Source organism: Lichenostomus cassidix, chromosome 3, assembly GCF_008360975.1.
Source record: "Lichenostomus cassidix isolate B80296 chromosome 3, HeHo_3.0, whole genome shotgun sequence".
In the NCBI taxonomy this organism is placed as follows: Eukaryota; Metazoa; Chordata; class Aves; order Passeriformes; family Meliphagidae; genus Lichenostomus; species Lichenostomus cassidix.
The window spans coordinates 40,647,682-40,673,890 of NC_139483.1; the positions used below are offsets into that span (position 1 = coordinate 40,647,682).

Sequence of the window (26,209 nt, forward strand, 5' to 3'; positions counted from 1 at the left end):
GCGACACAGAAATACAGTTATTCAGGGACCAAACTGCAAAGCAGCAAGAAGCTTGATCACAGTTACAAACTGTACATACCGGAGGTGAAAATTTATTTTAAAAAAAGAAAAAGAAAAAAAAAATCTGTATTGGAAATAATGCTATACTACTTCTTGTTTTTTTTCAAAGCCTCTGACTTCTGCACAGAAAACTTTGAACTTTACCATGTGTGAGTAACTGGAGAATACACAGGCATTTCATGTAGTGCAGTCCAGTGAAGGAACAGATGTCAGCTTAAAAGAATGGGGATCAGGGAAACATCATTTGGAAACAAAACCAAACAAATTACATATTTGGAGTTAGGCTCTTGGTGAGAAAATGTGAGAAACACAACAATCTCCCTTTCCAAGTACCCATTGGTGGTGGTGGTTGGCAAAAGTTATCAACAGATTGACAGGATTGAAGTATATTGAGAGTGCTAGCTAGGGTTCCTTGAGTTGTTTTTTGTTGAACAAACATGGCAGCATTCTGGAAAGGCAGGTTTCCTGTAGGGCAGGGCTATTTCAGTCCAAATAACATGGACAGTGCCATTAACCAATTTCTGATTGTAATGATATTTCTGATGAGTCCTTACTGACTTACACTCATTTTAGCCTCAGCTCCGTGACTTTAGAGCTCTTTATCAGGTTAAGTGATTTCATGAACAGCAAGCAATGTCTGGGTCAAATGTCTGGTTTCCTTAGTGGCTTTGATGAACATTTTTTTTCTGCCTGAATATTTATTATTTCAGAAAATCTACAGAATTATTCTGTTTTAGATACAGCTTTCAACTTCTCTAATATTGATGGTTTGAATTTGGCTCTGTTGCTGTCATCTTCTACACAAATATTACTTCCTTAGCTTCTTTCAGTTTCCCAGAGGTTTGGGCTTTGTTGGGCAATTGCAAATACCTGGCCTAACCATGTAATATGGAATATGCTATATAATAAGTTATTTACCAAGGAAGAGGAGGAAATATCCTGCACATTGGTACCCCAAGTGTACCAATAGCAGTGGTGTGGTTTCTTCTCTCTGATTAAAGCACACTGCAATCTCAGTTCCCTCTTCGTTGAAGAAAGGAATGCAGCAAAGCATCAAAAATGTTGATAAGGTGACTTACTTCAGTGGGATTGAAAATGGGGTGAATTTATGGAATGAAGGGTCTTTTCTTGATTATTCCACAGAAGTATTTATTGGTTTCAAAGTGGGCTCTGAGTGTGTATGTAAGTACAGGGGTGGAAGTGCCACAAGGTAAGTTAGAAGCTATGGTGGATACTGATATCCATTATATGAAAAGCTCTGTTGATTTTAAATTAGATTTCACTGTTTGTTACCTTATTTGCAGAATAGGACAGCTATGGGTAGCTAGAGACCTGAGAGTTTCTGTGTAAAGGATTTTCATGGAGGTAAAAAATGAATCCCAGAAGTGGATGCATACTGTATCTTCATTGGGAAGCAGTGCACCCACCCAGAGTGAGTAGCTCACTTCCCACTTCACAGACATTTTGGAGGTTTTACTTTTGTCTGCTTGTCCAGTTTATGAGCTGGCTGCTTGTTGCATTTAGGGTGAATGTTAGCAATGCATATTCCAGTTTACACTTACCTGTTGGGTGAAACAACATGTATCTCTCTGCACAATGAACCAAACTGTGCTAAGTGGAGAAAAGGAGGAGACCCACTTCAAAAGCATGCTCCCAATTCAAATTAGCCCGGGGTACATACTGTACCCATGGTAACTTTTTAAATGAATGTTCATATTCCAGGATTGTATGTTGAAAATACAAGGGTAGGGAAAAAACATGCTTTCCTTCCATTTGAAACAAATGTTGCACAAAACACAAGGAAATCTAGAAAACTGGGGAAACAGCTGTTTGAAATCCAAGTTGTTTGCTTTTAGTGAGCGCTAGCACACTGTAATGCTGCTATGCTTTTGGAAGGATAGGTATGGTTTTGAGTAAGTAAAATTTTGCAGGAAAAAAAGGCAGAATTTCCTAGGAAGACCCAAGGATCATTAGCAAACCATAATAAAAGCAAATCTGATCACCTGTTTAGTACTAATGAACATGAATTCTAAAGTTTCTTGATCAGAATTTCTGTACAGGACAAAAGTAGGTATTTCTTTCCAAGGTAAGGAGAAAGGAGGCTTTGTGAGTTTCCATTTAAAGAATTGGGTTGCTCTCCCATTTGTGACACAGGTATTTTTCCAACATTCTGTTGCTTGAGTACCTTCCTCTACTCCACTAGAAATAAGCACTATTTGCTTCTTCTGTTTGAAAGTCTAGAAGTTTAAGAAACCTCTCCTAGATTTCTTTACAGAGAAAAGGAATTGTTAATTTCCTGGAAATACAGCAGCCTGGAAGATAGGCCTAGCTTTATGCCTTGATTGTATGCTAATAGTGTGATCGTTCTAAGGCTGTAGGTTTTGTTATACCTTGTATGATTCATTGAAAAGGGAGAATTGGCATTGGCACTTGACCATACAGTCCTTGGAGGTATAAAAAGGAGGGGTATTGTTTTAGGGATTACACCAGAGGGAGTGGAAGGGGTGGTGGGGAAGAAAAGAACTGCCTGGGCAAAAAACAATGTACAGTTGTCTGGGTTTAATTTTCTTCATTTCTTACTCTTGTGACTGACTTCATAGCCACCCCCTGATGGCAGACAAAGAAGGTTAATGGGAGATCAAGGGAGGGTTAGGTGTAATGTGTATTACACCTCTGTGAGTGTGTGTGTGCCTGCAAACGTGTTTCAAAGGCTTGTTTCTCTGGGCGTGATGCAGATGACTAAGAAAAAGCGAGCTCAAGTCAAGTGCTCTCAAACAAGTTTAACAAACAAAACAGGATTATATAACTGGGCTGGTATGTGATGACTTGGGGAACTGTAATTGCCTCCTAAGAACCAAATATGTGGAGAAATCTAATTATCATTTTCCATCCTCTCTGTGTCATCTTAGACAGCTGGTCTAGCGATACCATTTGAACTCTTAAATGGGAACATTAATGTATTGCAGCCCCAATCATTTATCTATTGAGTGATACTAAAGAAAGCAGAATGAGGAAAAAAATAGGCTAAGCAATGAAAAAACATTAATCTGAACCTCAGTATTTGTGCTACTTTGGAATATATTTTGAAGATAATAAAATTCCCCTGCAACTACCTAGGCCAAAAGTCAAAATAGATTTAGTCTCACATAAATCTCCTGATATATTTGCCTATCTTAGGTAAGCTTACTTTTTTTGTTTGTTTTTTGTGGAAAGGAACTATGCTTCCCCCACCCCACCTCACCCCAGGAGACTTTGGACGTCTTTTGGGAGTTTGTGTGTGGTACCTCGGTGAATCCTTTGCCAAAATTAGGACTTGTTACAGGAAAAGAGAGCATTTGTACAGCAAAAGAAGAGACCAGAAAACCTAATTTTTTGAGCCTGTATGAAATCTTTTACTAATATAACTGATGCCTACTGCATCGACTTGTTACACTTAGGCTGCAACTTTATTAGCAAATTAATACAGAATCTTTGGACCATTTTGCTCCTAAAGTCCTGAGCTGGACAAAATCGCCTATTCCAGGCACCCTGTCTCTTCTGACAGCAGCTCCTGGACCTTCTCTCGTGTCAAGAAACACGTACGACTTATTTAGGAGTTAGGAAAGGCAGGTTCTTGGCCACGGTGCTCCTCTGCCAGCCGAGGCACGTCCTTTCCTGGTGCTCCTGGCCCCGGCAGCGTGGGAATACTACAGTTCACCTCCTCGGGAAAGAAGGGGAAGGGCTGTGGGAGACGAGCGCTGCGGGCAGGAGCACTTGAGGGCCGCGGGGCCCGCTCAGCCCCACGCTATCGCCGGTTCCGACAGCGGCACGAGCCCGGGAGGAGGCGTCCCCCCTTCCGTCCCTCCCGCGGCCCGAGGCGGCTGGAGCAAGGCCAGCTCCCCCGGGAGCGGCGGGCGGGCGGCGCCGGAGGAGGTGGGCAGGGCTGCGGGGCGGGCGGGGGGCGGGCAGTGCGGGGCGGCGGCCGCCCGGCTTTATAGGGAGCGAGGGGCGGGAGGCGGTGTCTGCGGGAGGGGAGCGGAGGAGGCGGTTCTCTTCCCGTTCCCATTGGCATTCCCGCCGTGCGAGCGGCGGAGTGGCCATGGCCTCCATGGCGGCGGCGATCGCCGCCTCCCGCACGGCGGTGATGAACGGGAACCGGCCGCTGGACGAGCGGGAGCGCAAGCGGTTCAGCTACTTCTCCTCGCTGAGCCCCATGGCGCGCAAGATCATGGCGGAGAAGGAGCGGATCCGCGAGCGCTACGGGCCCGAGTGGGAGCGGCTGCCGCCCCGCCAGCAGGACGAGATCATCGACAAGTGCCTGGTGGAGCCGCACGTCCAGGCCCGCTACGCCGCGCACCGCGGAGCCCGCCCGCCCGCGCCGCCCGCCTCCTACCCCAGCCTGCGCCTCAACACCGGGCAGAAGGTGGTGCGCTTCGGCGACGAGGTACCTACCGGGCACGGCGGGGCAGGGGCGAGGGGCGCCGGCGGGCTCCGGGCGGCAGCGGCGCTCCGCATCCCCGGCACAGCCGCCGCCTCCCCCGGCTCGGGGCTGCGCTGCCGCCGGCGCTCGGCTGCCCGGGGTCGTTCCGCGCCGGCGGCAGCGGGGCGAGTTGCCCCGGAGACGAGCTTTACTCCTCTCCCCGCTCGCTGGCGGTGCGGGAGGGCGGGCTGTGACACCCCGCGGGAGGCACTGGGGCACACCGAGGGAGCAGGCAGGGAGCAGGGGAGGCACCGGTAGCGCTGAAGTGGGTTTTGCAGAAGGGAGACTCGGAGAAGAGGACAGGCTCAGCTCAGCTCCCCCGACGGCGGGGCAGGACCGTGGCTGGCGCTGGACCTAATCCCTTGATGAAAATGGGCTGCAGGGAATGTTTACACTGAATTAAATCTCTTCCTTTTCGTTTCTAGTTTTAGACACAGTTAAAAATACGACGCTGAACACATTCCAGCTCTTGGCATGTTTGACACCTTAAAAAAATGCAGCCTGTTCCATGTCACATGCCAGGAAAAACAAGGGTGTGGATAGATGACAAAAAGTATGGATTTTGAACCTTCTGAGAGCCATCTATCTAAGTGTAAATTGTAGCCCTTCTGGAAATCCATAGTATAAGAGTAGCCAGTCTCGAGCAGTGGGTCATGTTACCGAGTGTGAGCCCTTGAAGAGGAAGGTCTAACAATGCTTGAAGAGACCTGACAGTACTCTTCAGATACTGTGTCTCTTATTCTGTGTATTGACTTCCTTTGTTTTCCATTCTCTTACATCTTCATATGATTGCAGAGCTGGTTTCTTTCACTGTGTCCATATAGTAACTTCAAGTGACCTGTTGTTAATTAAGCTATGTGGCTTCTACTAGGAAAAAAAAATCTGCTTCTGCATTTGTAATCATGAATCCAATTCAAAGAGAGCAGTGCTGCTTTTAGCCTCCTCTCCAGTATGCCTTGCAGTGGGATTTCTAGGAAGCGTGTGAGGCACAGTGATACTGGGCATCATGATTCCCGACTGGCTTTGTGCCAGGACACTGCTGCCTGTGTTCCACCTGCCAGGAAGGTGTGGTGCTGTGCTGCACTCGCATTGTATTGAAAGTTAGAGAGTGTAGGATGTAGCTCAGTTTTGTCCAGTTGGTGATACCCGAAATTCTAGATAAATATTTGATAGTAATGGCGGAAAAGAGGTGTGGAAGGACACAAGACAGCAGATTTGGGTTGTGCAAAAAGCCTTGAAAAGAAACTGAAATCTTAATTAAGTTGGGAAAGAATTTAGGTTAATGAGTGTGGAAGGTAAATATGTTCCGTTTTCCCGGTCTCTGAGAGCTATGCTGTGCTTTCTGCTTTGAATTATGTGGATTTGGAAAGAAAGCAAGCATGTTGTAGGCTGTTGTGCTGCACTGTACAGAAATAATAATTTCCCACTTGACAAAGCAGCTAGAGAGTCCATCTGAAACTGGGCAAGTAGTTTTCTTTCCCCTCTTCTCCCCAAATGCAGTTACAATATGCATAATATTAGCATTTCTGTAGCCATTAACCAAAGAAGGCATGGTTCATCGAAATGCTTGATACAAAGTGTTTAATTTTGGAAGCATCTGCCTCGACTGACTTCCTCTTTGACTTCCAAGCAGAAGTTAATATAAATTGTTTCTCTGAAGGAAAGAGATTCCACTCATTTTGGCATTGTCCATTTCCATTTTAGTTCTTCCAACTGTACTATTGAGCCTTGGAGCCTTTCCTGGCTCTTCATCTGATAGCTTCCTCTCCCCTGGCTCCCTTGCTGGCATTCGACCTGATTGCTGGACATTTGCCCTGGCTGACAAATTGCTCCTCCTTGTCTTGCTGTTGCAGAGCTGCTGCCGCCGCTCTCCTGCCAGTTCGGTTCAACTTTCCGGGCTTGCAAACGCCTGGCTGCGGAGCTCTGTTATCTCTTGTCAGCTGTGCTCCTGCTGGCTTTGTGAGACAAATGCTGCACGCCCCGTGGTCACCCAGCCCTCGCTCAGGGCAATGAGATTGGTCCTGGCTGCTGTCCCTGTGTTGCTGTGTGGTGTCCTAAGGCAAGGATATGGAGAGTAGCCTGCGTACCTCAGAATCACTTGTTGATGTTGCAGCGCTTTCGGGGAGAGTGTTTTGGTCTGGTGATGTTCTTGCTGATACAGGTGCTCCAAAAGTTTCATGTTTCCAGTCACAGCTCATCTTCCCTGTTAACTGATGTTGAAATCTGTAGTGATCTACCTGTGCTTGCTTAAGCATGGAAATTTGATCTCTTTCACCTCATGTTCTTTGGAGGACTTGGTAGAAAGCAAACAAAGGATGAATGCTAAAGATACTGATTTACTGGTCCAGGCCTCTCACCATTTCAGTCCCATTTTCATGCATTTGACCATTATGATAAGGTGGTCCAGAGGATAAATGTAGTAGTCTTGTATCTCTGGACAGTTGCTTCCCTCTTTCTCACCCCCACCATTTCCCATGTATCTCTTCTAACACCAGATTTATCTCCTGAACTCATAGCCCAGGACTGTAAGTTCTCAAACTATAAACATCTCTTACGTTCTCAGAACACCTTTGAGTACGTTGGCTGTGTGGGAAGGGTGTTACAGAAAATAGACATGCAGTAACAGGACCGTGGCATCCTGTAGCCATGATCCAGTCATTTTATAATGCTGGAGCTCTGCAGCACCATGTGTGACTCTTAGCAAATGCCTGGAGTCAGGTGAGTGCTACTGCTCCTTCTCTTCCATCTTATCCTCATTGCAGCATCACCAGTCATGGAGTTAACAGCAGGAGCTCTGCAGGAACTGTGAATGTGGTTTTGAAAGAGAATTAGGCTAACAGGGTCATTTCACATCCCCATGAAATAAGTTTTGTCCTTTTTACTGAAGATTGACTTGTTATCATTGCATATAAGCCCAGCACCAGGAGACTCTTTGTTGCTTCACCATAATTTTCTGTATCTAGACAGCCTAGGCCTCCTGACCAAGGATTTTGGAGGCTGCAACAAAGCTTCTTCTTTCCAAAAAGCCTCCAATTGCTGGCATTTCTCCATTTATAATTTCTGCATTCTAATGCCCATACTGGTAAAAATGAAGGTTAACTGAGCAGAGAGAAATCTGGAAATACAAGCTGAGACTGAATGTGAATGTAATATAGATGGATTATTTTTGAAATATGCCATAAACCATGAGGGGGATAGGTGGAAAACTAGCAGTATGTGAGAGGCTACTGCTCTTTGCCTGCTGTAGTGGCCAGCCTTTGATAATGCAACTGACTTGGTGCCAGTTGATGCCACTGGGTTCTCTCTGGTTCAGTGAAAGACAGTTTAGATATTCAGTTTACAACAAGTTCTTACTATTCACTTAATACTGTCCCTCTTTATCCATAAGCATGTGACATGCACGTGGGATAAAGGTCTGATTTTTTTAGTTCTTTTATTTTTTCTTTAAATGGATAGTCATTATTTGAGCAGTAAAAGAGCTGGACTTGAAATAACTAAAATTTTCATTGGAGAAAATGCCATACGCTTTAGGAAGTAGTGAACATTTTATCAGGTATGAGAGTTTGGTTAGTTTCACTCGTGTTTTAATAGGGAAGCTTGACTTACCTGCCTTCAGGCAGAGATGGTATTTGTTTTGCTTAGCCTTACGAACTTTGGCACCAAGCAAAGGATCAACTCTTTTACCTCCCTACTTAAAATTGCTTTAAGGCAACAAATAGTCAATATAGCAAAAACTTTTAAGTGGGCCTGTTAGAGATTTGGGCTTTTTCAACACCTAAAAATGAAAGGGAGCTTTTGAGTGCAGTAAAACCCCAATAATCAGCAAGTTCTGTTCTGATAACACTTCTGAGATGCATTTCTTGGTGGGTTTGTGACTTGCCCAGTTACTGTCAGCTGTGCTGAACAATGCTCATGTCAGATACACAGGCACATTTCTACCAGTGTGTTCCATTTTGAAATTCAGATGTTTTGCAGCAAGCTGCCTACATAAAGCAAATGTAATTTGTGATTCTTTTTCATACATTTTGCAGCTGGTTTTTGAAGTCAAGTGTATGGCCAGCTTTTTCCCCTCTTTCTCACTCATCTTTTTCAGCTTTGAAATATGTTGCATGAGGTCCCATTTCTTACAAATAGGTTCTTTTTTTAACCCTGGTGAACAAAAGTTTATTTATTTGCCTTCTTTCTTGAAGAAGCCATTGTTGTGTGCTGAAAACAAAAGCTGATCAGATATGGATTTCTTCTCATCTATGTTGATGATAAATAGCCTTGAAGCCTTTTTGTCTAGAATTTCCATTCATAATTCACTTTTGTTATTACTGAAATAGTTGATTCTTTTGCTCCCAGTTTCTTCAAGCATGCAAGAACTTGTTTATTCTACAAAAAACCCCACAGTTATTTCTCAGATTTTGTTGGTGATTAACATAAACCAGGCAGTTTAGATAGGATAGTTTTGAATTGTGTTGTTCTATCTTCTCACTTGGTCCTCTGCATGTCCTCTGCTGAGAGGGCACAAGAGGTGGAGGCCACAAACTTCCTTCCCTTCCCTGACAAATGGACAGAACTTGTCAACTGCCTCCTTCATCCTAGCCTCAAGTACACTTCAAATAACCACAGACATCCACTACTTGAAGGTTTGTATCCTCCAACCATGTCTTACCCTATTTTATTCTTTGCTATATCCCATGGAAGATATCTTGAATGTGGATAGAGCTCCTCAAAGAGTTACTAAGATACAGTAATGCATCTTAAAAGTAAAAAAAAAAAAATTAAATGGTCCTTTTCTTTCAGGGAGCTGCTGCCTAAAAGTGTCTACTACTTCCATCTTTTGATACAATCTATGGAAGTCTTAGATTTTATCTCTGATCAGGACTTTTAACAGTTGGTACCAAAATTAGTTCATTTCAGGAACTTTTTGCTTGCCTGTGCTGGAGGTTGAGGTTACAAGTTGTGGAGATTACAAATGTCCTTTTGGTCACAATGTGTGATCAAACAGAGCCCAGGCCCTTCCTCTTAGATGAATTCTGTCAGCCCAGCTCTTTTAAGAGCATGAGATCACCCTCACATATACCACAAACACTTTGCTGCTAGAAACCCCGTATTTCACAGATGAGTAATAGTTGGAGAATGACATGTTTTTATGTTTGGGAGATAGTTTTAGACACTTCTAATCATGATCTCATAGCTCTTGGCCATAAAAATCTGCCTATGGTGAAATAAGAGAGGGCAGATCAGGAGAATGTCATGAGATGTCTGAGAAATATATTCCTAGAAAGGCAGAGATCAGAAACAAGAAGAGCAGCCATAGTGAAATGTGGGGTTTCTGTGTTGTATTAAACATGTCAAGTTCTGTTATTGTCTGAACAGCAGGAGTGTGAAAGTCCTGCATGGTTGCTGCTGGCCTTTCCCTTTCCATACGGTGTTCTGACTCTGTTCCTTCCCTGCTGTGGTGGCCATGAGCAGTGATTGCTCAGTATGGAGGGTGCAGCTCACTACCTCTGCCAGTGGGACCATCCAATGTACCAATGAGTCCCAGCCACAGCTAGGAATAGAAATGCCATCATTTTTTTTCTAAGTCTTCAACAAATGTGAACAACAATCACTTTTCAAATTTTTTTTCAGGGTGGGTCACATGTATTTTTGCATGCTGTGTATGAAGAGATTGTTTAAATTTCTCAAATTGGGATTATTTTCAGAAATGCAGCTTCTTAAAAGAATGGATTTCAGACTGGGGTTTTGCTCTGTGGATGCCGTGAGGCTCCTTGAACACCTCTGAATACTTATTTCAGACGGGCCGTCACTGACGTGGCACGATGATGTGTCCTGCTGGGGCTGCATCCAGCTGTGGCTTGGCCTGATGGCCATGCAGCTGTTTCACTGCCCCATCACTGCCTGGTTGTGCACATGCTCTTTGGTCTGCCAAGGGGAGGAAATGGCACTTTATTTCCCTGAGGCTCCTTTTCCTTTTGTTGTTTCTGTCCCTGTGTGTTGCTAGTGGCTACCAAAGAAATGCCTAGTAGAAAACTGGAAATATAACACATTTTAGTGCTGTTTGTGGAGAAATCATTTCATGAGATTTAGACCTGGCTAAACCTCCATGTATTTTGTAGATTAAATTGGCATACTATTGATAACCTTCCCCTCAGAGAACTTGATTTCAGTCAGTCTTAAAATGTAATCAGTGCCATATTTAATTAGTGCTTTCACTTTTTAGCCAGTTCTGTAGCAGTGGTTGTTGTAGTTCCAGCAGTGTAACATAATGTCATCTGTGTGATGCTTCTGAGAAGAAGCTGCTCTTCTGATTTTTAGTCATTCTTGAATTTCATTTCAGGACATTACTTGGCAAGATGAACACTCGGCTCCGTTCTCCTGGGAAACAAAGGTAAATAAGCAGAATTTTTTTTTTTAATGCTGGTTTGGCATTTTACACTATTTCTTCTGCATTTATTGTCTTCATTTTGATAGACTAATGACTAATGTCACCTTTACTCTATGAAAGCTTTTTAAGTGGCCATCCTGGAAATGAAACAGGACTGGTACGCTTTGATTTACATCAGCAGAAACACAAACTGTACTCCAAGAACTAATGTTCTGGCTGTGAGTGCAGGTATAAAACCAATTCATTACAAATGACTTGATTTTTTTGTAGCAAACTTTTTTATTGACTTTCCGTGTTTAGTAAGACCAGTGTCTCAGATATTGTATAAACATAGCTTCATTTCCCTTTTGAAGTGAGGAGTAAAGTAGCTAGGAAGTGGGGTCAGAAAGGTGCAAGTATCTAGTAATTTAATTGGATTCTTTCTGAAAGCCTGTCTAATACTTCATCTTTTTATAATGAACTAGAATGTTGTCTTAGGACAGATGTAGTGAAACTTGTTAACCTGGGGCTTAACTTGAGGCTATGCTAGAAGCATTATGTTATTTCCTCTCCAAAAGGCTTCTTAAAAAATAACATTTTTTTCTGTGATGGGTTGGTTTGGGGTTTCTTTTACACCTCACTTTACCTCTGGTATTTTGTTAAGGCATTATTTATGATGGGATTCTCATATGGCTAACACAGAGGCAGAGTTCTCCATTTCTTTCTGAGCCTGCAGTGTGAGGTAACATAGTTGTGCCATATGTGTGGTGGCAGATCAAGTTTAGTTCTTCTTGTTGAAGAAATTCTGGGAGCAAAACCACAGCTCATTGTCTTTCTCAGCTGGGTATGGCAGGCATGGTAATTCAATCTCACATATCAGACTGTGTTTTCTGCCTTTATCTGCCGGAGAAAGCTGCTTCTGCCCTGTTCCCTTTTTTTTTTTTTTTGCCCTTGAACTGTGTAGATAATCATGTACAACCTTATGAATATAATCTTAGCCTAATGCAGAGTAATTATTTGGAAATGCCAGTGAATACTAAATTAATCCAGTTGACCCTCAACTTAGCCCTCCTTGCTCAAGGTCACTGCCTGTAGCTGCACCCCATCTGTGCTTTGCAGAAGCTGATTAACCTATAACTTGATGTGAATCCTGGGTCCTGGCAGCCTACAGGGCCACAGTTTGAGAGAAAACAATGCCAGCCTTCTCTTGCCTTAAAACTCCCTCAAAAGCTGTGATGGTTCAGGAACCATTGGAGGTTTTCCTGCAGTGGAAGCCTGGTAGCTCAGGCAAGCCCTCCTGTCTTTCAGGACCCTTAGAAGCAGCAGCCACTGGCTTTTAGTATAATATTGAAGAGGTTTTTAACGTGGATATACTTGGGTGAAGCTGCCAAGAAAGGAAAAATTGTGAGAAAAGAGTTGACCTCATTGTCAATAAGGTGAAATAAATAGTATGTTAGAGACAGCAGTGTTGTCTCTCCCCCACTTTTTGGTGCAAACTCAAAACCTCAGGTTTAGGAATGTGGCAGCTGTAATCCTATTTTTAGGCTCTGTCTTGATAAGATTTTGTTAAGTTCTAAATACTTGAACTTCCTAGAGATAATGTTTCATGTAATGCACTGAGTGATGATCCATGATGAGATACATATCTGCCCTTGAATGAATTTTCTCTTTAATTGATAGTCGTCTTTTCTTTTTAATGCTTGTGTGTTTACTGAAGGGTTTTTAAACCCAGCCTGTGGCTTATCACTTGCTGATGAAGGATCTTTCTGCTGTCCTCCTGGTGTCTCAAAATGGGGGACCAGAGTGGATAAATGCACTAGTTTCATCCCTTATTGTAATGAATCGAGGAGCACAGAATGATATGGGAACACTGGTGTGGTCACTGAAGAGAAGAGAGGAGGGGGGAGGTTGCTTTAGAAGTAATTGTTGGGGCTGATCAAGCTGTGCTTCCCTCTTTCCCCTCTCCCTCCTTGCTGACCAGAAATAAAAGCTGTGCCACAGCTGTAGGGTGAAAAGTTGCATGCCCTTTTCCTTTGGCAAGAATCTAGAGAATCCACTTTTTCTGGCTTTATGGGGTGTGGGTTGGTTGGTTTCTGTGGGTTCTCCCCTTTGGTTTTTCCCAAGTGCCTCATATTAATCTTTCAAACAAACCCTTCCACTGCTGAGTCTTCCTTTGCTAAAACTGGAGGCCTTGCTTTGTGCTTACTCTTTGGCCTCTTCCCTAACCTGTACTTTTATGAGGTAATATTGGAAAGCATGTTTTTTATGAGGTACCAGCTGAGGAAAAAGTAGCCTTTCTCAAGTGGTCCCATGTGAGGAAACCTGAATGAGCTGTTCAAGAAGGTTGATGTGTTGTAATGCATGTTCAGTGTCCTGTGAACCAGGTCTGTTCCCACTGTTCCTTAAGGCTGTCAGGTTCTTTCCATTCCATGAGCTCTACCCATGATGGGTTATTCTTTCCACAATTTTTTTCTCCCTGATCTTCCTTTAATGCAGAGCTTTTTGTTTGGTTTGGGTTTTTAGCATGTCATTGCCTGAATGTGCTTGAATGTGCTCTGGCTTACCCAAGGAAGGGAATGTGGCTTTTGCAGAGCAGAAGAAAGTAGAGATGTAAATCAGTAAAACCAATAGGTTTGGGTTTTGGGTTTTTTTGGTGTTTCTTTATTTGGTTTGGTTTGGTTTGGTTTGGTTTGGTTTGGTTTGGTTTGGGGCTTTTTGGGTTTTTTTGTTGGGGTTTTTTTGGGGGGGTTGGGTTTTTAGTTTTTTGTTTGTTTGTTTGTTTCTTTTTTAGATATTGAGACTCGGAAAAATAAAGCAGCAAAATGGGTATTTTTCTGTAACTAGCATGAGGAAAACTGAGAGGGTAGTGAGAAGTGTAGAGGAGCAGGGAGGGCATGTATTCTCCCAGGCTGAAGCCTCTCAGCTGTAACAGTGATGCCAACAGGGATCCTAGCTGTTAAGGTATGGACAAATTTTTCTCACTGTACCTAGTGCAGTGGATTCCCTACTTCCATGGCAGTCAAACTTAGCCAGAGGACAGTGTACTAAATTGCCATCATTTCGTGCAGAACATTGCTGAAGGGCTTGATAACTTCACTTGTGTCAAAAGTAAACTCTCTGTATTCTCATTTTAAACACAAAGGTGAGATGTGGCTGCAGTTGTTCATGTCACAGTAAACACTTGCATGAATATCTCCACTATTTTTAGCTTTTAGATATGTATTTGTTTTCTTACCTTTTTATTTTTAAATCCTCAAACAAGGCGAACAAAGTAGAAATACAATGTGAATTGCTGAGTTAGCTGTTAGACAGCATTTAAAATAATATTTTTAGTAGAGAACAATAACACTTCTCAGAAGGAAAACTCAGGAAGCAGTGAGTTCTCTTGGCACTGCAAATAGGCTGACATTTTAAAACTAAAGATTGAATTGGAGGGAGTGATTTGGTTCATGGGTGGAGCCCTCATGGACATAACATGTCTTGAAATGTGGGTTACACTTTTAACTGGAGCTCTAGCCAGGTTTATGAATTCAGGGCATTCTATTTATGGCTCCAGGTTTACGTGAGATGAAAGATGACATTTTGGCTGAGTTTAGCCTTTGAGGTTTCTTGGTTTGTTTGAAGTGAAAATTCAGGGAAACTCAGCACGGACATCAAGATATAAATGGAAAACCAGAATCATGCGTGAGCTTCGAAGTGAAGTTTCTCTGCAACTCTTCCTAAACTCAGAACTTTATGGGTTTTGTGGTTTTAGATTTGGGGTTTTTTTAAATGAATTTAGTAGTGGGCAGAAAATACTTCTGTCTGCCACCTCAGTTAACACACTGAGGTGTGCGCTGAGCAGCATGGGAATAAATTGCAACCTCCTTATAATTCATGCTATTAACCAAAATAGGTTTTATTCCAAATGCTTGAAATTGACTCATGCATATCTAAAGATTTCTTTTTCTTGATACATGTAGAATAGTTGCCAGCTCTCTTCTATTTTCAACAGGCCCTCAGATACTTGTTAAAAAGAGAACCCTTTGAGGTGTGTTTAAAACAAACAAACCAAAAAAGGCAAAATGGGGAAGTGACAAGCTTCAATCCCTTCAATAATCTGGTTGATGCCTCCCTGTCTGAATTCCCCAGTCATATTGCTACAGAAGTGATCTAATCCCAGCAATGATTTAGGAAGAAAAAAACCTATGTTCCACTTATAAAATCATGGTTTACAAGCTGTTTCCTTTATCTGAAATCAAGAGGCAGTCTTCAGTGTCCTTCTTTGTATGAGTCCTAGTTGTTGGGTGTTTTATTTTAAATAGGAAAACAGTGGTAGAAGAGATTTTTTTCCTTCCTTCCTTAGCAGCTTGATATTATAATTGTTTGTTACAAACTATAATTTGATGTGATTATTTTTATCAAGCTGGCATAAATGGAAATGCTTCCTTGGGAGGAGACTGATCTCTGAGCTTTTGAGATTAGCCTTCCCTTTTTTATTTGGGCTATATGTGTTTAAAACACAGTGCTGTAAAACTACTGTTGACTATTAGTTCTTGAACAAAAAACTCCCCCCAAACCCAACTTGTGGTAGTAGAAGTTGTGTTCAAGGCTTATTTCATTCTGTATGACCAAGAGTAAGGATTCAGTTACCTACATCAATCTTCAGACAGCTGTTTTTGAACATAAAACCTGGTTAGGCATATATAGACACTGTCAGTACAAGCTTGTTTAAGCTAGCCAGTAACAGTGGCAGACTGGATTGAGTTCATATCACCAGAGTGTATAATGGAATTTCTTACAAAGCTCCATGCTACATAACTTTGGCATTGTCTTTCTGTATGGACTAAAATTACTTAGATTGGTTTTGAGTGCCTTGCTCTATTTTTTGCCCTTGCAATTTGCCTCTGCTGACCTAAGGATTTCTTTCTGACTCTGAAAAGATCCTGAAAACACCCACAGTGTGCACAGGAAACAAAGCAAAAGCTGCAGCTACTTTAGGCCCTATATTTATTTTGGTTTTGTCCATTCAGCAAAGCAAAGTCATCTTCTAAATCTTTTAAAGTTGGCTTTCTTACCTCTGCATTTATCAGGCTGTGCTTAAAACAAGTTGCTTTTGACAGAGTTTCTGTAGTCTTTGTCTCAACAATTTAGATTTTTCAGGCTGCCAAGCAAAACAATTTGTTTTGGCTGTATTTGCGTGACTGCTTAGTTAAATACTACACATTCCTGATGAGTGAATAAGATGCTTTAAAAGTTCCTGGGTTCTTTGTGGTCATCTTGTTTTTAATATATACTTATGAACTGAGACCTGATTTCATACAGTATTGCTAAATCATGCCATTCTCAGTGTCTGGTGCCTCTCTTTCAGCACACATTGTTTCCCGTGAGTATGTACAGCCGCTATTATGATTTGGTGGATTATTGCTGCCTTGAGAATGAAGTTTGGTCTAAATTTTTTAATCTGGTAAACAAAATTCCTAAATACCTTCATGGTCTTTTTAAGGAAAGATGGACATGCAACCTCCTAAAACTAGCAATTTATAGTATTATTTATATTTATGATACAGCAAAATGATCAAGACAGGGCATCCTTTATTTGAGCCGTTGCAGTGGTTTGGGCCCAGAGGGATAAGACTGAAAAGAACACAGCCTTCTAGGTTTGCTCTACCTCAAAACACTACTTCGTGCGTGCTTTCACATGCACTCTCTCCCCCTCTCTCTTAATGTTTTGAGAAAGACTTGCTCGTGCAATATCTTGAAAATACTACTGCTGTTAATAGCTTTTATTTGAATTCCAATAATTTCTAGAAATTACAGTTGGGACTGTACTAGTCTGTCTGTAAACTCTTGAGACTTTCTGGGCTGAACAATTCCCAGAAATATCATTTGGACAAATGGTAGGAAAAAGAAAATATTTTCATTTTATTCCCCAGATGGGGAATTACAAGTACCGAAACTGCAGCTCATGTAAAGTAATACAAAATCAATGAAAGCAGCAGGGGACTGAAACGCAATCCCTAGAATCCCAAACCATGCCTAAAAGATGATTCACTTCTGACCATGAAATCACACTGCACTGTGCAGAGTTTGCCTCCCCAAGGTGGCAGCTGGTTGAGTGCCCCAAGTGCAAACCTTTACAGGCGAGCTGCCACTCTGAGTTTGGCTGGGGCCAGGAGAGATGTGCATCAAAATACCCTCATGGCTGGCAAACCTAAAGTAAAAAGACAATTTTTTGGAGGGGTAGCTGTCTTTTAAATATCATTTCCTTCCTTCTCCTGCTGACGCAACCAATTGCCAATTTGCAATCTGATATAAGAAATTGAGAGCAGAACACTAATTAAAATCACATTTGTAGTGTCTAGTGACTCATTAGGGTGTACAGTACTACTCATTACTTAGATGTCAGCATAGGGTGTTTCACGCATGGACCTTTTCCATAGCTGTGAAATTATCTTCCTACTTAGGCTGCTGCTCTGTTGTTTGGTTTGTTTTTTTCTTGCGGGGGAGGGTGTTTCATTGCCAGTTTTTTGACTTGAAAGATATTGCCTATTAATCATTTTCTTTCGTCAGCTACATTTCTTCAGGGTTTAGATGTGTTAAATAACCTCAAAAGTCAAACAGAAGCATTATATATTTCAAGGAAAACAGAATATCTTGTGACTGGTCCACAGAAGTTCTTGGCTTCTGGAGTTAAATGCTAGAAGCAGAATTATCTGTCTGACCTCTCAGAGCTGTATTTACATCATGCTGAGACACAGTGCTTTCAGAACCTGTCAGGGTAGTCTTGTCTTCTTTGCCTTCCTTGTGGGAGAACAAAGACTCCTGAAGAAGTATTTTCATTTGGATTATTCCGTGACAGGCTATGAGCTGTTTGATCTCCAAAGCATACCGTGACACAAATATGCAATATTCTGTCATCTGAAACGGGTACACCCCGTGGTCTCTGTGCAGAAGGGCAAAGAGGAAGGACATCCTCTCCAGAACAGGCATCCAAGAGCAGCTTGGAAAGGTACAGCTGCCTGAAGTGCTGCTGCAGTGCCACCCTCTTCTCTACACTAGGAGAGATGTGCCACTTCCAAACCACATCTCTGCGTTGGCATTTTGACCCATAAAAAAGAGCATAAAATATCACCACAGTCAGTGGCTTTAGCTCCACAGCCTCAGAACTTCTCAGAAGGCCTGGCTTTGCTTGTCTGGCTGGCTGCTGTTGAAATGCAGAGTACTCTCATTGGTTTACTTTTTCTAATTTTTGTTCTATGACCCATGCTTCCCTTCCACTGGTGTTTTTCCTGGCTTTTACTTCCAACACTGGGGGCTGTGATGGCTGCTCTGCACTCTGGGCACTGATCTTCCCTCTCCCTTGGGCTGGGAGCTGAAGGAATCATTCTACTGAAAGTGACTGCGCTGTGGTGGCCTTTAGCTACTGTCATCCCTAGTGTGTGCCCTGGGACAGGCTATTCAGAAGATACCAGACTGCTGAAGGGCAAAAAATAGCACTGTTTTAATTCCTGCATGACAAGTCTTACATGACTTAAGTCTTCCAAGATGAAATTTTTATTTTTTTCTTAACCTGTCTTTGATTTTTAGAATCTGTCTTTATTTTTTCTTTTGGCTATTGGGGAATTGCAGGTCTATTTTACATTGTGTTGCAGGTTTTTTAAGCTGGGATTTTATCAGTTTTAAAGTCTTAAAGCATCTTAACTTCAGGATGGTAAATCACTATTCAGTAGTACTGCCAAATGAGCTTAGGGAAATAAATCCCTATATTTTAATATAGAGAATGGCAGTCACTGTTAATAATCCTCAACACCATCGCATCTGTAGTGTGTTTATGCAAAATTTATCTACAGCTAAATATCCTGCTCTTTGTTCTACATTACGACTTGTTTAAAAAAAATAAATCAGAGCACTAAGGTTTGTCCTCTTAGTCTTTTGCAGGCAGGGTGGGGTGTTGAGTTGTTTGGTAAGACTTGCATGTATCCTTGCACTCACCTTACTCTAGCTAAGCTGTAATTACTTGCAGCTTGTTTATGTTCTGCATCTTTTGATAGCACAGTATATTCCTCATGAAAACATGGAGCTTGGAGCTTTCTTGCTTACACCTTGGAAAAATAATGCATCCAGTTGTTTAGAAAGGTCAGATATAAGTCCCTGAATCAAATTATGTGTAGTCAGCTGCTGACTGTTTAAAAAAGATTGTTTTATAAATAATCAGTTGCTGGGTTAACAGTTGTTCTTTGATGAGAAGTTTCTGAATATTAATTACTAGGCATGTGAGTCCTGCTAGATCTAGAGTCCCTTTGAACTTGACATGCACAATAACATGGGACTCAAGATCAAACACTTCAAGTGAAAATGATATGCAACTGGGACTTGTTTTAAACTAAAGCCCATAGATGCTATTACAGTTTTATTGGGGAAGGGTTGGGCAATGAAGTTTAATGGTGAAAAAACATCACAAATCTGTAATGAACTTCCAAAATTCATTTTTTAAACATTTGTAGCAAAAGCTACAAGTCCTTTGAGTTTTTTCAAACCCAATCAGGCTCATGATGACAACAGCATAGCTTTAACAGTAAAAGCTTTTCTTTTCTCCTTGCATTATTTGTTCCTTTTTACAAACACAAGTCTAGTTTGTTCTTTCCTGGCACTTGCTTTGGTGCTGTGCTCCTGCATACACTTACATGTTTCTCAGAGTGAAATAAGGCTTAACTTTTACTAGCCTGAAGAGTGTCTAACTAGCTGAGAATCATTTTACTGAAGTGATGGTAAGTAAAATGAACATTTTGCAGTGCTGTTCACTTCTGTGTGACTTGGAAGATTTTTTTCATGCATTAAGTGGTCACTTGCCCAGTGTTACCTCTCAGAAATGGGTACAGCTATCTGCACTGCAAAAAACAAACCAAGGCTCTGGAATAGGTGAAGAACTAGTCCTGCTGGAGTTGTTTCTCTTCCTTCAGAGGGGCAGTAGAATTATGAAACGACTTACCTACACATACCCATGACATCTAATCCTTTATCTTGGAAGTAAATGGAATTGTAGCCAACTATTTCAAACACTATAACGGAAGATTGCCTTTTGAACTACACTCTAAAACTTTTTCCGCTTAAAATTTTCATGTAAAACATCTCTGACTTTCAAAATGCATCTGCAGCTGTCATAATGTTTTAGTGCCGCTATTCTAATGTTTCAGTGCTGTGCATGCTGTGCACTGCTACCTTAGATGGCACTGAGTAACTCCAATACAGTTGCTTTCTCTGACATCTCTGCAGCAGGCCTGGGACTTCTATGTTTGCTTGCAGTTCAGACTTTTAAAAATCATTATTTTCATGAAACTACAAAGATAGACATTTATGGAGAAAATAAGTTAGCTTTGCTGTGGTATCTGTTGTCTGAGAGCAGTCTCACCGTGGATAGAGGTGTTAACTCTATGCACCAGGGTCAGAAAATCAAAACTGTATCTATGTGAAGGGCTTTGAAATGCTGTTTTTCTGTCCCTGAACAGAGTCAGATGGAGTTCAGCGTTGCATCTCTCTCCATACAAGAGCAAGGTGGTGCCCAGTTGCAAAATGAACAGAGGCAGCCTGTTAAAGCAGCACCTGGTGTCCAGGTCCCTAAATCCTCTCAGGCCAGTAAGACCCCTGCCTCTGATGGGTTGATAGCATCCAGAAAGGAAGAGGAGTCGTCCTTCTGGAAGATAAATGCAGAGCGCTCGAAGTTTGAAGGAGACAAGTCTGAGTTCCAGTCCCTCACCCCCAGCCAGATCAAGTCCATGGAGAAAGGAGAGAAGCCCCTTCCCTCTTTTTACAGACAGGAGTCTACTCCAAAGGAGGTGACCAAAGCTGAGAAGCCCAGCATAAGTAAACCAGAGAAGTCTGTTGCCCCCAGCCTACCTTCTGTGTCTCTGGAATGGGAGAAACCTCGACCTACTCAGCTCCCTACTAGTTCTCTAGATGACTTCTTTCTTCCTGATCCGCCCCAGGATCTGGCATCTTCTAGGACAAACAAGGAAGATACTGATGGTACTACACTTACAGACCCACAAATGCCTGGACAGGTAAGTACTGCTATACTCACTTACATTTAAAAACTGTATAGCACATTAATATCTGACAGGGCTGCTCTGGAAGACTAGAGACTCAGTAAAGCATTCAGCCATAGCTAAGCTTGGTGGCTTTTTATCTTTCAAATGGGAAGGAGTCTATTTAACAGTCTGTTTAACATGTTGAGTTCAATTAAGTACTTTTTCACACATAGGTTAAAGGCGTGATTTAAATATAACATCATAAATGCTGACAAGGCACCAAAGTAGCTAACTGACAGCAAGCTACCTAGCAAATTGCTATATCAAATAAAACAGGTTGTGGTGGTTTCGGGGTTTTTTTTAAAAAAGCAAAACACCTAATGGAAAGAATAAGCTTTTTAACCTGAAAAGTTGGTGAACTAGAGTCTCGGACACTTTATTGGGTACACACAGCATAGTGGTGAATGGTGAACTAGTTTCTCAGCTGTTCTAAGCAGTAGCCTGACAGCCACTTCCCAGTGCTTTGTCCCAGGCAGCTGGGCTGCTTTCAAATGTGTTTTCTCTTAAAGTCCAAAATAGAAATAGAATGAGCTTCCAGAATTAGCCTTCTCAATGTTTTTTTTAATGAAAAAACCCAAACAACCCAACAACAAAAAATAACCTTAAGCAGCTCAATAGCCTATTGAAGCTATTTAAGAAAGCAGATGCTGATCCCTGAGAAAAGAAAGGGAACAGCAAGATATGATACACTGAGGGAAAGAAAAGAAAGAGATCAAAAGCTTGAAAACTGTGAAGTTGAGGAGTGGTACTTCAAGCAGAGCTGTGCAGTTCTGTTTGAAATTTGTGACATCACTCTGGTGATAGCCTGACACGTTACTGTACACCTTCAGCACATCACACAGCTTTTTCTCTACTATATTTTCCCAACTGTGATTGTTTGAATTCCAAACAAGGTAATGTGAAGTCAAACAGATGCAGGGGGAGGTAACTAGTTGCAAGAGAAGTAAGTGGCAGCACTTAGGAAAAAACAGAACTTAAGCCACTCCAGTATTTGAAGCCCTATGTTTAGTTCTCATTTTCTGAAGCTAAGAGATAATGCTTCCTGAGCTGTTTCGCTACAAATGATGATCATGGTAGTCCTTTAGTTAAAGGCTTTATCATGTTTTCTTACAAATTAACAGTTTTAATTCCTTTGTTAATGTTTTCAAGATAACTGAAGTAGTTTAAAAAGCCTGTTTTTTCTCTCTGTGGAGAAACAACCCTTCCATGTAAAAATGTGAACAGAGTAGCAGAGAAATTTATGTAAGATAAGAATTTTCTTCGTTTCTTCTTTTCTGGATTATCTTCCCTGTTCTGGGAAGCTGTGCTTTAGGAAGAGAATCCAGAGACTCAGCTGTGCCTCTTGGATGCTCTTCCTGAACGTTAAAATCATCTTAAATGTCATGGCTAAAAGTGCAACACTGCAAGAGCAAGCATGTTCTTGATAGCCTAGTAAATAACTTGTCATCAAAGTTTAATCTTTGTAGTTTTCTGGAAACAACTGGCTCTAATTGCAACAGACAATCCGCTGAATTAGTGATGCTTGCCTTCTGTGCTTGCTACATTCTCTGCAATTCCCACTGTAGTATAAAAAATTGATCTTTATGAATTTTTCCATGCGGAAAAAAAATAACATTTTGCCTGCAGACCACAAGAAAAATTTTATTTTCATCTGGAATTGCCTTTTTGGGCATTGTGCATATTTTTCCGTGTCTAGCATTTTATGGTGTAGGTACTTAGGTATCCTAGAGCATGGTGAAGACCTTGAAATATTGGCAGGCAACATTTTAAACTTTATTTTCTAGATGTGCAGTCAAAGACTAAGTTTGTAATACCATAATTAACAACCACATCTTATTTCTTTTTTTTTTTTTTTTTTACCTTGCAGACTAGTACAAGCAATGTTATCTTGAAGACTGGCTTTGATTTTCTAGACAACTGGTAAAAGATACTTCAAAACAGATCAAACCAATTTTGGGGAAGGAGTGGAATACCTTTCTCCCTGTATGTTAATTTACTAGCATTTGTGTCTTTTTCTAGAAGTAACTTTCAAACTCTTAAATGTTGCCTTTGTATAAACTTTTGTAATACCATATGCGTTTTTGTTTTTTAAACAGTGATAGAAGTGTGGTTTCATTTGGATATTTTTTTATTATCTGTTAAAATTTTTAGTAGCTACTGTATTGAGAGGATGGGAGAATTTACTGTACACGTGTTAAAGAAACACAAATGAGAGTCTCTGTATCCTAGAAATGGAACCTACAGGACCAGATTGCTGTTTTCAGTTGAAACCTTGCTAGCATGGCTTGTAAGAAATAGTGTTGCACGTGCAGTGGTTCCACGTAAGAAAACCATTCCATACTTCAGATAGCTAGCAAAAACAGTATGAAAAGCAAGCATCCAGAATTGCATTGATTTGTAGATTTTATTTAGTTTGAAAGTAACTTTCATACCACTTACTGAAAACACTTTTGTTCTGAAGAAGGCAAAGGCATTGCCAAAATGATGGATCCCAAAAGCACTGTGTTTGTGTCCTACAAATCTGCTAAAATAACTTCAGAGTGTTCGAAGAATGGCCTGGGGAAATGGTGTTTCTGGTCTTTGGATTGAAAACTTGGGGGTGGGTAGAGGGGAATGGGATAACACCTAATGAATTGGAGAAATTCTTCAGGGAACACAATTTCACTGCCTCCTTACTAGAGCATTACTCTTCATAATACTAGTGCTAGAACTACAGCACTGAGAATTTCTGGAGTGTAGATTACCTTTGTGTCAGGAAACCACTATGTTTATGGAAGGTCATAGCAGTGTGAGGCTTTTTTGTTTTTTAAGCAGCTTATCGTCTCAAGGACTCATCAACTTTGGTGCTTTTTCCTCCTTGTGGGTACATCCTCTTTAGTGTTCAACATCTGGGTTACATTTATTCCTAAGGTGCAGAGAGGCATCTCAAGGTGGCCCTCGGCAGTCTTGCCTCCAGTTCTGCTTTTGAATGATCTTTGGTGTTTAAATGTAGAGAACAAGAGTAGCTGTCGTTTGAATCTGTTGTCTCTGAAATGCAGCATGATTTACACACTGATTCTCACTGTGTTTACCTCACCTTGAAGCCTTAATTCCCTACGCACAGCCAGTGACTGGTCTGCTCCAATGCCAAAGGTTTGACTTTTCCCCTTACCTCAGCAATAGTCCCATAGCATTTGTTTGGGGTAGAAGGCAAAACACAGGGCTCCAGTGGGTCCCAGCCAGGGCTGTAAGAAGGTCACCATCTCCTAAGCCATAATTGTGCTAGGCTTCTCATGGATTAGCACTTGACATTTGGTTCAGTGCCAGGGGTAGTTAAATGTGCAGAATTGGATGCAGCAGGATTTTTTTCTGCTTTTTACAGGAAGAGTTTGCAATGTCCTGGAAGAATCCTTGCCTCTAATTGGTGCACTGTGTGCTCTGAACAAGCAAAGTATGCTGATAGAGCATTAAAATTTACTTGCTGGACAAGGAAAATGCTGTAAGCATATTCCCCCCCCTCGCCTCTTGCCACCACACCCCACCAAAAAAATGAAAAAAAAGAGCAAAATAGAACTGCCAAGGCCAAAACCTCCACTTTTTCTAGTGTTTTCTTAAAAGGTTCCTTAGCTAAATGGTAAGATTGACACAGAGTAGAAGTCATTGCATAGCATACTCCTATTTGTAGACATTTGAAAGCTTTTTTACATTCTTCCTGAGATGTACAAACTCCTGTAATTTGTGGTTATTATCTCTGCATTCAGCAGTTCAGAAAATATTTGTTGTTACCATCCTGGGTTTTACTGCTGGTTTTTTTTTTTTCTTTCATAGCATTTGCTACAAGCATCCAGAATTAATACAGCTTAGAACAACTTTAGCACAAATTCTTTAGGTGTATGATTAGTATTGACTTGCACCTTCCTTTTAAAGCTAACAAATTGTAATCTCGGGGTTTACAGTTACCAGTGAATCTAATTTTCTGTACATTCAGCTGCTGAAAAGTTGTAAATCCAAAACAAAGATGCACATTCAAATCTTACTCTGATTTGGGGAGATCTGAAAACAAAGTCTCCTACTGTCAAGGAGTGTTACTTTAAATCTCTGGTAATACCTTAAAGCTTCTTAGGGAAGAACCTGGGCTGCCTGTCTCTTCCATCGGCTAACTCAACCCTAATACACATTGGGACCAGCTGGTAGAACATGCTGCAGAACTTTTTACTTATCCTGGTAGGTTTTTCCTGTGCTTTGACAAGAGTTGATGCTCCTTCTTTCTTGAATATGTTTTTATTAAACATTCTTACAAAAAAAATTGTATTTGGTCACATTTTATATTAATAATGTTTTAATAAAGTCACTTTAACTAGAACTGTCAAGGGTTTTGTGCTGGTTGTGTGTTGTCCTTTATACTCTGCTTTCCTCAGTGCCATTGGAGTTGTTTGGGGTGTCTTGAATCTGCCCGGCAGGCAGCCAAAAATGATTTGGTCTAGAACTTAGAAACTGAATTTTTTAGATCAGAATTAAAAAATCAACATCTTTCAGCTGTTTTCTCAAGCTTTCAAGTGAATCTGTTTGGGGAAGCATCCTTGCTTTATCATTTCATCTGACAGATGGGGACAGGATGAGATTTGGGAAACACTGTTTGTACTCCACTGTAATAGACTTAAACCTAACACACTCCCACCAATATCTTCAAGTAATCCAAAGCAGTATCTGGATAATTATTGCAGAAGCAATTTGAAAACTGTATGTTGTGGCTTAGTCCCAGGTGTCAATTAAACACCACACAGCTGTTCCTTCACTTCCCCCAAGCAGGATGGGGGGAGAATGGGTTATTTATGGACTTTAAAAGCATCTCACAAAAATGAAGGTGCTAGCAGAGGCCACTGGGTAGTCTCACTTCCTGGCTTTTGTCCTGTGCAGCAAGTTCTGAAAGTATAAGAGAATCAAATGTGCAGCTACAAGGGTAGTTTTTCTTCTGCACGCTCACATCTACTTTTTCCAGAGATGTATTTGGAAAAAGAATTTGGTTTATACTTGAGCTGAATTTCCAACAGCTAAAATGGCATTTGAAGAAGAATTTGGTTTGGAAAGACTCCACAGCCAAGTAAGGGTGGTATTCCAACTATATTTAGGATCTGGCCTACACATAATTTGCTTCAGTCTTGTCTATGCTCCCTCTCAACTTTTAAAAGTTCTCTCTACTAAAGGCAAATCCACAGCATCTGGGCACTGTCTCAGCATGAGGAGTCAGCACGTCTCATGTGTGAGTGAAGACTTGTAAGGGCAGAGCAG

The 26,209-nt window shown here is 41.4% G+C and overlaps 1 protein-coding gene across 1 annotated transcript; it reads left to right on the forward strand.

Moving 5' to 3' along the window:
- Nucleotides 1–4,047: 4,047 nt before the first annotated feature.
- C3H1orf198 (chromosome 3 C1orf198 homolog) lies at nucleotides 4,048–25,283 on the forward strand. Its single transcript, XM_085055441.1, has 4 exons — nucleotides 4,048–4,483; nucleotides 10,848–10,898; nucleotides 20,363–20,914; nucleotides 22,809–25,283. The coding sequence occupies exons 1-4, from the start codon at nucleotides 4,139–4,141 to the stop codon at nucleotides 22,863–22,865; spliced, it is 1,005 nt and encodes a 334-aa protein (XP_084911567.1). The 5' UTR covers nucleotides 4,048–4,138; the 3' UTR covers nucleotides 22,866–25,283.
- Nucleotides 25,284–26,209: the final 926 nt, after the last annotated feature.